Source organism: Adelges cooleyi, unplaced genomic scaffold, assembly GCF_023614345.1.
Source record: "Adelges cooleyi isolate 19-005CV unplaced genomic scaffold, UGA_ACOO_1.1 ACOO_flye_CR_arks_rails_tigmint_CR_PRNA_55, whole genome shotgun sequence".
NCBI lineage: Eukaryota > Metazoa > Arthropoda > Insecta > Hemiptera > Adelgidae > Adelges > Adelges cooleyi.
Window position 1 is genome coordinate 442,260 of NW_026096241.1, and position 13,235 is coordinate 455,494.

Here is a 13,235-nt window from a genome sequence, read left to right on the forward strand (position 1 = left end):
AATTGAACAGTTAATAGCTGTGACTAGTATCAGTGAAGTATACTTAAGAAAAAACAAAGACATAATTTATATATTATAGTATATATATATATATATATATATTCTTTCCTAAAGAGGAAACGGAAGAAGATTGAGAACATTTTGAGCCGCCAACGTGCCGAACGCCTAGCAAGGTTAAAAAATATATTTGTTATTATCCAATATCGATTTCAGTTTAAAAGTACATCAGTTGATGTCTCATTCACACGCAACACAGTCTGATAAAAATGAAATAGCTATATTGTTAATGCTTTATTTGTCAAGGTAGTCAAATCATTATATTACTTAAATACAGTCAACCTAGCCAATATTATATGTATATGTATAACATTTTGTAATACACAGGATGACGTTTATTTTAACCAAGTAGGTTAATTTGAAATAATTGTATGATAAGCAAAAATTACAACTGAAAATCATTTTGGTAGATGTGAGTGTTGGTATTTTGAAAACAACAAGCTATCGTTGATCAAAAATCTGTATTGTCAAACCTGTTATTTTGTATTTTTCCTTCTCGCCTCAACCCATTTCAATAGGTTCGCCCAGACACTATAAGGTGCACTCCGACAAGTCTCGGCTCTGCTATAGTTCTCAGACTCTAAGTATACAATACAATAATCCGGCCAGCCCGTATTGCGCAGTTGTCTGTACTGGCTGCAGTACATTGATGCGTTCGTTATTTAGTACATGTAATATACTTAGGTATATTTTTACATAACCACTGCGACCGTGACTGTTGGAGTACGCGTGCTTAACGGCTTAGACCAGCGCGGTTAATAGAAATAACGAATTAAATTCCTAATAATTATTGTTTGCAATCTGCAACCGACACACGAGATGCTGTATCGTTCAACAGCTTAGACATGCCCGAGGAGATCTACAAGACGTGTCTCAAGTCAATTAATCATTAATTAAATACAAACATTAACCGACATTCGCCTAAACCCAACCTATTGGCTGGCCGCCGTACGCACACGCCGCGGAAGAGATATTATCTAGACCGAAACAAGCGGGTCAGACACACCGTGGAAGATATTGTTGTGCAATATAATAATAATATCATTGTGTCAAAGTAGTATAGTACTTCACTATGTCTTGACTTTTCTCCTGGTTTCAGAATTTATTTTCAAACGATTTCAAATGTTATAACAGGAGAAAAACAGTGAAAAAAAATGTTGCTTAGTTACACATTTTGCAAAAATAAAAATAGCTCCACTTTTAACACAAAAAAATCCTAATTTTCAGTTTTACAAACAATTTCTACTTGCAAACGTAGTACATAAACGTTAAATTTTCATTTGAAAATTGTATTTTAGATAAAAATATTCATTATATATTACAACTATGTTGTATTGTTTACTAAACTATATTTGAAAAAATGTTTCACGCTTGTGTGTGATTTCAAACCGTTTGTTATTTTGTTAAACATAATATGTAAACACATTTTTTTTTATAAAATGTTTCAATAGCCTTCTTCTCTTTTTTAAGTAATATAGCAATATTCGTTTAAAAACTACTTTAATCACTTCTAAGCCGATTCAGACGCTTAGACCTAACTCCAGTATAGATTCAATCTTTTTTTCGACAAGGTAAACATAATAATAACTTATTTAGTTTTAATAACATGGGGACAACACTGGACGTCATAGCATGGTAATAACGAGGAGGATAATGTTTACATTTTTTTTTTTTTACATTGAGCTTTTTAAGATGTCAAATTGAGTGTAATCACTAGCTAGTGTCGTTAACAAACTAGACGGAAATAATATGTCGAATCGATCCTATGATGACTAAAGCATACATACACACACACAAGCTGCTTGCGTCATCTACCTGAATAGATTATGAAATCATTTTCGTCTAGAACTGATTATTATTATCATAGCTGGCAGTTAGCAATTTACCGCAAATTAAATGCAATAACCGAACAATAATATTCGCACAAACTGTAACTTGGATAGAACGTACCTATTTTGTCGCCAACGACCTCGAGAATTATAAAATAAAACATTATTTTGTTTTTTTTTTATCATTTTGCTAGTTTTATTGCATAAATAATCATTAAAATATTATTATAAAATAATAGTCTATTCTGTGTTGTTATTGTCTTCCCGACACTGTCTTCAAGTATAGCAGAAAACAAAATCTCTTAGAACGCACAAGGTTTATCCCGTCGTTTGATTTTACCTAGCTCGGATTTTTATCTATCTTTGTTTGTTCTATAATTTGTTGTATATTAAATGTATATTTAAGTGCACAGAAGAAAACTAATGAACATCACCCATATGAATACATAATTTTCAATTTGCTCTTCTGTATATAAATCATTTATACTTTTATGATTCTTATCACAATAAAATCAACCGTGTTAACAGTTAAATTTTGAATCATGCTCATATTAATGGCATTTTTCAAAGATAATTTTTTAATTATATCAAATTATCTACATGACGTATCTTCAAGGTGCCAAAACAACTTTCGATGTACCTTACAAAAGTTGAGGCCCTAATTAGTATAACTATTTTATCTATTTGTAACATAAAAATATTAGTTAAAACAATTATTGTAGCGCTTCAAATATCGTATAATAGATCAAATTTACTGTTAACTGAAGGAGTTGACACCTAAGGAACCTAATGTTTAATTATCTTTGATAAAAATATTTTTTATGATATTCTATTAGATTATAAAACACTCTTCCTTATATGATTTGATGTACAAGTCACAACTGTTTTATAAACAAATATACACATTTTATATAATACAATTTTTTTCCAATAATTCACTATGGTTTTTTTTTTATTTGTTTACAAATTTTAACAATTGTATCGAGGTTTTTAAATTTTAAGTTACACCTAGATTCAATTAGACATTAAATCGGCTGTTATATTATTAATTTATTTCCAGTAGGTCGCCTGAAGTGTTGTTTATAATGCTAATCTACAGGCGTTGACACATTATCGCATTTATGTGTATAGGAATATCGGTCGGGCGCTTGCATACAAATGCAACGTTAAACCATACTCAATAGTGGTCGAAAGCAAGTGGTAATTATTATTGTACCCGGTTAACGCAAGACACATTTTTTAGCAGTTTTTCTTAAGATTTCTCAGTGTGCATTTTGTACTGCACACACAGAGGATAGTACATAATATAATGTAAATCCGCGTTCGGTAATTCGGTTACATTACCGGATAGAGGCAGAGTCGACCGCGACACGGCCAACACGCATTATGTGCGCGTCTCCTACCAAAAGTCACCTATTAATATTGTGTTACCTATACTGAACATAATATAATATACAGGTATACGGTGGTGTAGCGAATACCTGTATGCATTCCGCAGCGGCTCCCTACTCAATACGGAATATAAGATGTACATATAAATAACATCTATATTATTGCCTACAAACTTTTTTTTTTTTTTTTTTGTCTCGTTCTATTACGTTTTTTTACCTAATATTCGTCGGACGGACTGTGCCGGTTTCACAACATCTCCAAGCACTGACACACACACACTCTTACAATATCACAATATTATATTTTTAATTATCACAAGCCATATTATTATGATAATAGATAATAATAATTATTATTAATATCGAGAGGCGTCGTTCAAATTTGGCTGCCAATAAACTGCGTTAACGCGACCCATATCGGTTTCAATAATAATAATGATAATAATTATAAGTTAATAAGATCACTTCTTATTACTATCACCGTAGTCGAGATTGAATCGTCCACTCAATGTATGTAGGTAACGACCGGTTAAATCCTAATGCTTTAAAGTTGTGTTAATTATTATTGACAAATAGTCTAGTAATATGGGTGTGATGAAAGTTTTCCATTGTATAGCTACTACTCTTTCAAAAGCTTAAGGTATTTATACCTTAAGTGATTTATAAATTAAAAAATGTCTATATTTTTAGGGTTTTTTCTATGTATATGAAGTAAATTTTCTGATGCGTAGATTGACTGCGTAAATAAATCTCGGGTTAAACATGAAGATTAAAGGTGAAGTCGTGAGTTCAGACACTAAATTTAAAAAAAAAACCAGTCAGGTGATCAATTCCACGAGAAACTTAAATAATTAAGTATTTTTGAAAATATTTTATTTTACAAATAAATACAATCTCACGTGTGTCCTTTCAAACTTGGTTGCAACATTTTTGTTGCATACATTTTTTAAGTGTAAAATATTCAGTCAATTTAGACATGTTTAGGTACAATCACAATGCCAAAATTGTTAATGTGTTCAATGTGCATTCGTAAGATATAATAATAAGTTTTATAAGTTAAATTTACAATAATAATACATTTATTTCATTGGGTAGGTCATCCAGCGTTGTGAGGATCAAGTTCCACATAAGGTCGCCCAATTTGTATGATTTACTAAATGTGTTAGTACCGATCTGTTAGTTACTATTATTAACTCAAGTAAGTTATCTCAAAAGATCTATCCGCTGTGTACAGAAACCTGTAGTGGAACCTACTTTCCTCTTGGATATTGGCCAAGAGGTTTTGCTCAAATGTTTTCCATATTAGAACAAAAAAATGATAAAAAATGGCCTAAGTATAAGCTGGGGGGGGAGGGGAGCAATCTGTTATCGTAGAGCTTGTAGTGTGAATCCGGTCGGCTTGGGCGAGTTCAGAAGCGATTATTATTATTATTGTGAAGCTTTGTCAGCCACATTTCTTGTGTGTTCATTGTGATTACATATTATACCTATGTTATCCGGCGCAGCACTACTCTGGCTAGGTCGAGCGAGTGGGGTTAAACGGACCTTCTCGGCCTTGACTCGTTATGGTTAATCGTACTCGTGTTGCAATCTTCAATTGTTTACTTATTGTATTAAGTATGTGGTCGCACACTAGCAATGACTATAATATGTTCCACCCTGTTCTTTCACAAATTTCTTTCTGTTTTCCAGTCATCCTAGCCAGCGCTTAGTCGTTATAGCTGTCGATCGCTCCAATTCTGGCTAGTCAAGTTTAGTTTTATGATGTAGTTTACACCCAACGCCAATTATTTGTCTTTGATTGCCCATAAACAATTAAGTACTATCTGGGCAAAGACAAGTGTCGACACAGTCCACATGTATACAAACTATTGGAAAAAAGTTGTTTTTAAATTAAATTATTTACTTGTTTTTTTTTTTCATAAATTATAATAATGTATACGGTATACCATTAAAAGGGTACCTCTAATCTAAAATGATGTTAAATTCGAGCCATCCAAAGTAGTTAAAATGATTGCCTTAAGTACTCATATCATGACAGCATTGTATAACCCATTTAAAATGAAGTGACTCAAAGTCAATTGATTTCTTTTGCCATAACTACATTTTAGAGAACAACTTAGAAGACTCAATGTTTCCTGTTACAGTTGTGTGTGGTTATTTTTGTCATTTAACAGGAACATTTATTTAGGCCAGTTCAATATTTATTTTTTAGAAACCCTTATTACAACACTAAAATAATTAAAAACAAAAGATGGTGAGAAGAATGTGATTGATTTATTATTTTAATTAAGTTAGGAAAGGTTAGGTTTCAGTTAAAATAATTTCAAAACATTTACCTAGGCTTGTGCACATCGTTGTATCATGTCAGACATTCGACATTGAACTTTAAGATGTAATAACATTATTTATCAAGTAATTATAAAAAAAACCAATGTTGTTCCGTCCCGTTGAATTTTGTTATTACACTTGGTCGTCTTGGTCGCTGTCATTAACTGCTTTAAGTGACGTTTTTCCCCCAAAAAAAAACAGTATACTTACCGAGTGGGTAAAACCGCCGACAAGACTGTATAATCTTTTACATCTATTTAAGCTTTAGTGGGCTGTACTCGAGATCTGTTTTTATTTTGAACGTCTAGTCCATTGTAATTGGCGCCGGTCCAAATCGATTTGGAACCGTTTTAAGCGCCTAGGTTTTTTGTATATTTGTTTTTAACGACCTAGAAATATTGACAATAATTATTGTAACGCGGCACCCACAGTAACAATACCATAACAATAGTAATAATATTATTATGTCAGGTGAAAGTATTGGCCGGCTTGTGCAATAACCCGGTCGAGTTTACTTATTTTTGTCCAGCCTTTGCGGTAATTGAGTCAATTAAACTGGTCGAATAATTTTTTTTTTGGAAATTCCTTAAAGTTTACCATGTGTTCAACAGCTTAAGTTCAAAGCAAATACCGGGTGAGCTAAAAAGACAATACTGACATTTTTACATAAGCAATTTGGAATTAACAAAACAGACAAATCGGTTGTTGGTTATTAATGAGTTTTTTTTTTGGGGAGTTTTGTAACCAAGTCATTGTCGTTCAGCGAAAACCGAATTTAGCCAACTCATCGCAGTTTTCGTTTACAAGGCTGTGGCATGCCGGAATCGCATTTGAATGTACCCATTAATATCTTCCTAGGCGCCTTATGGGTATTTTATTCGATAAGTACAATTTGGCTTTTTTTGATAAAAAAAAAAAGAGAAAAAAATGTAACCTAACGAATAACAAACTAATGCCAATACAGGTGAGTAGGTGCTATTGCTGTAAAACAAAAATATATAATATATATTCTCTATGGACGGACCAACACAGGAAAGAACAGGAAGGTATTAACCAAAATGTGTACCGAGCCTATTGGCCGTGACCTTAGCAAAAGGAAATATGTCTATGCCACTTGAAGCTAAGAACCTATTAATAATTTGAAAAAATAATATTTACACTTTAAGTTTTAGTTTGATTATTGTCATTATATCGAAGAAATAATTAATTAATTATTTAGTGAAAGTTAATTGAGATTATAAAAAGTTTAGTCGGTCATGTTAAACCAAATCATCTTAATACTTGAATTTTAAATATTCGATTAACACCAAGGATATAGTAACTGAATAAAACTCAAGTAATGGCTGAAACAGGCGCGATAAGTTTCATACATTTGTTTATACTTTATCATTATTAAATATATATTGGAAACAAAAAATAAAACTACATTAATTTTTTTTAAAAAAAGAGTTAAGTTTAAGAAAATAATTACACTGAAAACAAACTGTGTTTTTTATTTATTTTTTTTTAGAAACTAAACACATTTTTTATCTGATCCACAAAAGAAAATTGATCTAAATGTTTGTTGCATACATCTTCGGAGGTGAGTACACTAATTGTCGGGCTAAAGAAATAGCGACCCACCGTGGATTTTTTTTTTTTGAAAAATTACACTGCATTTCTGTTGCGATAAAAATAATGTTCTCAAATTTTTTTGGATTTTTTTTTTCGATTAATTTGGCCATGGTCGTAAAAAAGTATTTTTAGTTTTGTTCTTACATTTATTTTTTATCATTTCGTTCAAAGTATTTTTATAGCCAACTAAAAAAAATTATTAAAAATCAGTATCTCGTGTAAGATAATCTCAGCTTTCTGAAAAATAAATAAATTTTTATTTCGAGAAACAAAAAGTCATTAAAATTATTTTTTTAATCTAAAAAGTTGTTGCCCATGACTTGAAAATGTTTCTAATATTTTTTTTTTTTTCAGAAAGCTGAGATATTTTTACATGAAATGTGTAAATGTCAAATTGGGTTGGCCATAAAAACTCTTAAAATAAAAATTAAAAAGGGATAATATATTATAAAAAGGTCAATACAACGGTAAATTATCTTATTTATTAAATCCTACGCTCAATGTACGCTACAAAGGGTATCTCAATTCAACAGTTTATTAAAAAAAATAATTATTAACAAACCGCAACAATTGAATCGTTGCACATTTTATTGTTGTCCTGCGAGCCTTGACACTGTAATAATTTATATTTTATAATGGGTTTTACAGAAAACTCACCAAGTCAAAAAAAATATGCACAATATACGGTTTAGAAATTAAAAACGACGGTTAATCGACTGAGGAGTGTGTTTAAGGTGTGAGGTGCCCACCTTGAATGGCGTTCAAGTTTAAATAAAACGTTAATGAGCGGTATTTCGCATAGATTCCGTCTGTACAATATAATACACATTCGAAGGTCTCCGATGGTGTACCTGTGTCAATGGGTATACGCAATAATAATATTTACAAAAATCGATTGTTCGCAAACATATTAATAGTGTATTTCAATGTCCTGTGTTTGCCTTGTCTGTAAACAACCGCGGGCAACTGCAAGTTTATATTAAGTCGCACATAGTAGTAGACGTTTTGCCAATGCCCCCCATGTATACAAAATGTGGTGTTAATGTATGGTTAACTCCTAAACTTAGAGGCAACCGAAAAAATGCCTAAGAAATATTTGAATTTCTGTCCATTGAAATTACTTTGTTTGTTAACAAAAGAGTCCGATAAATATCTTAAAAGTATAATATATAAATGTATACTTGTATTCGAAATAGAACACAATCAAAGCGTCATTGAGAGGGCATCAGATGCCAAACCGATTAACTCGACAGCATGGTTGGATTAAAAAAAAGCGTATAATTAAAATATAAAAGTACATTGGCAATTGTACTTACACACGTTGTTTCAAATAACTTTAACTGCATGTCCTGAAAAAATGCAATTTTATGGAGTTAATCAGTTTGGCTTCTGAGCGCCTCATTTGTCAAGTGCCAAGCCTATTCCAAGAGGATAAGACTTTGTAGTTGGATTTAATCGGTCGCCTTACCGTAAGACTACTTGATTTTGTTATACAATATCGTACAGATGTCACTCTGGTAACGTGCGGGGACGCAGAATAAATAATTTCAGTTTATTTTTATCAGCTGTGTTTATTCGAAGAAAAAATGTAACGAGTCAAAATGTTTTTTATAATTCCACATTTTCTCACGACCAGGATCAAATAAACCGGTCGAATCGAAAATGGGTATTTTTCGTAGGTCTAATAACGATGTATCGTTCTATGACGACCACCTGTCGGCGTCTCAACACCAGAATTGCATCCAACAAGCCGTTTGCGTCCGGCACGCGTTCAAGTACTACGGCCCGACCAGGAAACCCAACCACGTGCTCAGCAGCCTGCACATGACCGTCGCCAAAGGCACGGTGTACGGATTGCTCGGGGCCAGCGGTTGTGGCAAGACCACGTTGCTCAGCTGCATAGTAGGCCGACGGCGATTGGACAAGGGACACGTCTACGTGCTAGGCGGCAAGCCCGGCAAAAAAGGCAGCGGCGTGCCCGGCAAACGGGTGGGATACATGCCTCAGGAGATAGCCCTGTACGGGGAGTTCTCGATCAGAGAGACGATGATGTATTTCGGTTGGATATTCGGCATGGAAACCGCGAAAATCATCGACAGGGCGCGGTTCCTGCTGGAGTTGCTGGAACTACCGGGCCAGTCAAGTCTGGTGAAGAACCTCAGCGGCGGACAGCAAAGGAGAGTGTCGTTCGCGGTGGCGCTCATGCACGACCCTGAACTGTTGATTCTGGACGAGCCCACCGTCGGCGTCGACCCCTTACTCCGGCACAGCATTTGGAATCATCTGGTCCACATCACAACCGAGACCGGCACGACGGTGATCATCACGACGCACTATATCGAAGAAGCCAGACAAGCTCACAAGATCGGGTTGATGAGAAACGGAAGACTGTTGGCCGAAGAGTCCCCCGCCGTGCTGTTGACTAGGTACGACTGCCAGTCGCTGGAAGAGGTTTTCTTGAAACTGAGCAGAAAACAACGTTCGGACGACACTACGGCTGACACTTCCAATAACATTTCACTGGCGACAACGAAAACAAGTGACCTGGCCAAAGCCAGCAAAACCGCCGAAGAGGAGACCGACTCGCCGGAGCCACCCGATAGCGTTGCAACCGAAGACGTTGTCATATCAATCCAGCCGAACAGTGACGGCGGTACGGCCGCACAAGTGCTGAAGATAAAGCCGGAAGAGCGGCGCCGAGATTCCTGTTGCTGTGGCATCACTTCGTGGGGCAAAACGAAAGCTCTGTTGCAGAAGAACTTCTTGAGAATATGGAGAAACGTCGGGATGATGTTGTTCATGTTCGCGCTGCCCGTCATTGAGGTGGTGCTGTTTTGTTGGGCCATCGGCAGAGACCCGAAAGACTTGCACCTGGCCGTGGCCAACTCGGAAATGGACTGGCGGACCAAAGAATGTCCGGTCTACACCAATTGTACGCAGAGCAAGTTGTCTTGCAAATACTTAGACGCGTTGCCGAAGGACACGTTGATATTGGACTACTACGAGAACGTCGGGGCAGCGTTGGACGCGGTCAGACGGGGCCACACTTGGGGAGCCGTGCACTTTGCAGCAGACTTTTCGGATTCGCTGTTTGCGCGCACGCATTTGGGCGGAACGGCCGACAACGCGACGATGGAACACGGCGAAGTGCAAGTGTGGCTGGACATGTCCAACCAACAGATAGGGTTGATGTTGGTTAGGTATTTGCAAACGGCGTACGGCGACTTCAAACGGGACCTGCTCGTGAGGTGCGGTCGAAATCCCAAACTCGGCGACTTGCCCGTCACCTTCAACGAACCCGTCTACGGGAATTCCAACCCCACCTTCGAGAACTTTGTCGCGCCCGGAGTGATCTTGACCATCGTGTTCTTCTTGGCCGTGGCGCACACCACGTCGTCGTTGATTACAGAGCAGACGGAAGGTCTGCTGGACAGGAGTTGGGTGGCCGGCGTCACTACGACCGAGCTGCTGTTCTCGCACGTGATCACCCAACTCTTGATCATATGCGGGCAGGCGGCGTTGACGTTGGTCTTCATGCTGGTCGTGTTCCGGGTGGAATGCAAAGGACGCACCGGTCTGGTGATCGTGCTGACCCTCATGCAGGGCCTGTGCGGCATGTGCTACGGCTTCGTCGTGTCCGCGGTGTGCGACCGCGAACGCGATGCCAACCAATTGGCCATGGGCAGTTTCTACCCGATGCTTTTGCTCAGCGGAGTCATCTGGCCGGTGGAAGGCATGCCGAAAGTCTTGTGGTACGTCAGCTACTGTTTGCCCCTGACCACGGCCACGACGTCGTTGCGCAGCATACTGTCCAGGGGTTGGGGCCTGCTGGACGACGGCGTTTACCTGGGCTTCGTGTCCACCGCGTTGTGGATACTGCTGTTCTTGTCCCTGAGCATGGCGATATTCAAGTATAAGAACGGTTGAAACGCACAGCCTCAAGCTGATATTATGTTTTTTATTTTACTATTTTTTTACGGTGTGAGAAACACGGCCAAAGACCGACTGGTAAGTGCACGAGGTACTCTCTCTCTCTCTTTACGACACCCAGCTCTTTCCCCTGTGGTAGAAATATGGATGTCAGTGGCCACGAGTCGATAAAATGTTCCTTTACAAAGATTACCTTCCGAAATGACGATATAATATATAAAACATACTTTGCGCTATTTGATTTTACAAGGTGGCTAATAAAATATATGATTAAGACAACATTTGTTTATTTTTTTTTGTTTAAACTCAGCTAAGGTCGCTATTTTTTTGTACTCGTGTCATTTTTTAACGTTTATCAGATAATGTAGAACTTGAAAATAACGGTAAACAATGAAGCCATAGTGAATACATGTGTTATGTTCATAACAAACTTAATCGGATTGTTATTTGAATTACTCAATTAATATATTGCGAAGGCTTTCGCAAATATTTTGCCGGTTCCATTGTCAAGGAGTCAATACAATAGTAAACAATCAGTTTAAGACGCTCTAGGACATCCTTATGTTTATTATTAGCGTTCCATCGGTTCGGCTTGTCCTAATGAGCATTCAAATAAATTGACATAATATATTACTATATATAGTAAGCATCATGAAAATGTCAATGTCAAATAGTATTGCGTAAAAAAATAATATCGTTTGTGATATAGCAAATGTAATATAATAATATTTTAGTAATTATTTGTATGACATAAAATACAAAATATGATTATTTTTTAATATCAATTACATTTAACACTTGATTAATACAAAAATAAAATTAAAGTAACTATATTATGGTTGTTTTATTGTACTTACCTTCTTTTGAAATAAAAAAATGATGATAATTTTCAATTTAATATATTAGAATTGGTTAATAAAAAAAATGCGATACAGTATTAAAGTGCTTCTTGATCATATGGTTAAGCAAAAATAATAATATTGGTTTTTTTGTAATAGATTTTACAGTCACTATTTTTAAAAATTATTACTTCTTTTATCAGTGCTAACTAATGGAAGGAGAGCGTGCAAATTTTAGCCTTTTAAAACTTCCTCAGTCCTTCAAAAAAATCATTAACTTAACTGATGTAACGCCCGCGTTTTTTGTTACCTTAATTTTATGAAAAGAGTTTAATGGGTTTTAAATTGTCTGAACTTTACACTTCAATACTCTAGTTATTTTGTTATAATATTATATCATTTAGGGGGTGGATTTTTTTTTTTTTTATAAGCGTAGACCGTCGAAATTTTGGCGTTTTTTGGAAGACCGGCAGGAAATTGATCGATTCCAGGAATTCCAAAACTGTTGTCAGCCATACACGAGTTCTCTATGTTATCAACGTCGATGAAGCGTACGCTTTGTCGAGGCTTTTGGAAATATGTAAGGTCGTTGAAATTGTAATTTATACTTCCCAAGTCGGGCGAGCAAGTCACCGGTACGTAATTAGGCGATTGTACTTGATTTAGTAGTTTATTGTATGTGTATTTCGGTGTACAGCTCAGCGACGCAGGGTGTGTTAGCACAAACTTAATGAGTGTCACAATGAACGCCGTGGGTAAAACGGTCAACAAACAAGCATGAGTGCTTAGTGTTCCTATCAAAACGTTAATATCTTCGGGTTTTAACGTGCTCAAAGCAGTCGGTGTGCATATTGGCCCTACTAGGTTCACCGCTATTGTTTGGGGCAACTTGCAGAGTATATTCGGGAATAGTGTTACAGTTTTCGCCACGAACAATACAAGTAGACCCGGAGATAACGCACAAATTACTTGTGGTCTAGACGCTAATAGGGTCAGTAGTTTACACAGGGTTTCTTCTGGTAAACACAACGAAGAGGATGTCGATAGAGTGGATAACGTCGACGATAACACGGTTAGAGGTAACGCGTTGAAAACATTTTCGAACGTTAGAATCAGGTTGAGCAAATCGTTGAAAATCGAGTTGGTAAGAGTACACTGCAAGTTGGGACAGTCGAAGATGTTCAATACCGGAGTGAGTATCTCGGCAGGTAAACCGCCCAGCAGGTCTGGTTTGATAGTAGCCA

General features: G+C 36.3%; 1 protein-coding gene across 1 annotated transcript; it reads left to right on the top strand.

Moving 5' to 3' along the window:
- Positions 1-4,567: 4,567 nt before the first annotated feature.
- Positions 4,568-11,149, top strand: LOC126842577 (ABC transporter G family member 23-like). Its single transcript, XM_050579615.1, has 2 exons — positions 4,568-4,614; positions 8,965-11,149. The coding sequence occupies exons 1-2, from the start codon at positions 4,568-4,570 to the stop codon at positions 11,147-11,149; spliced, it is 2,232 nt and encodes a 743-aa protein (XP_050435572.1).
- Positions 11,150-13,235: the final 2,086 nt, after the last annotated feature.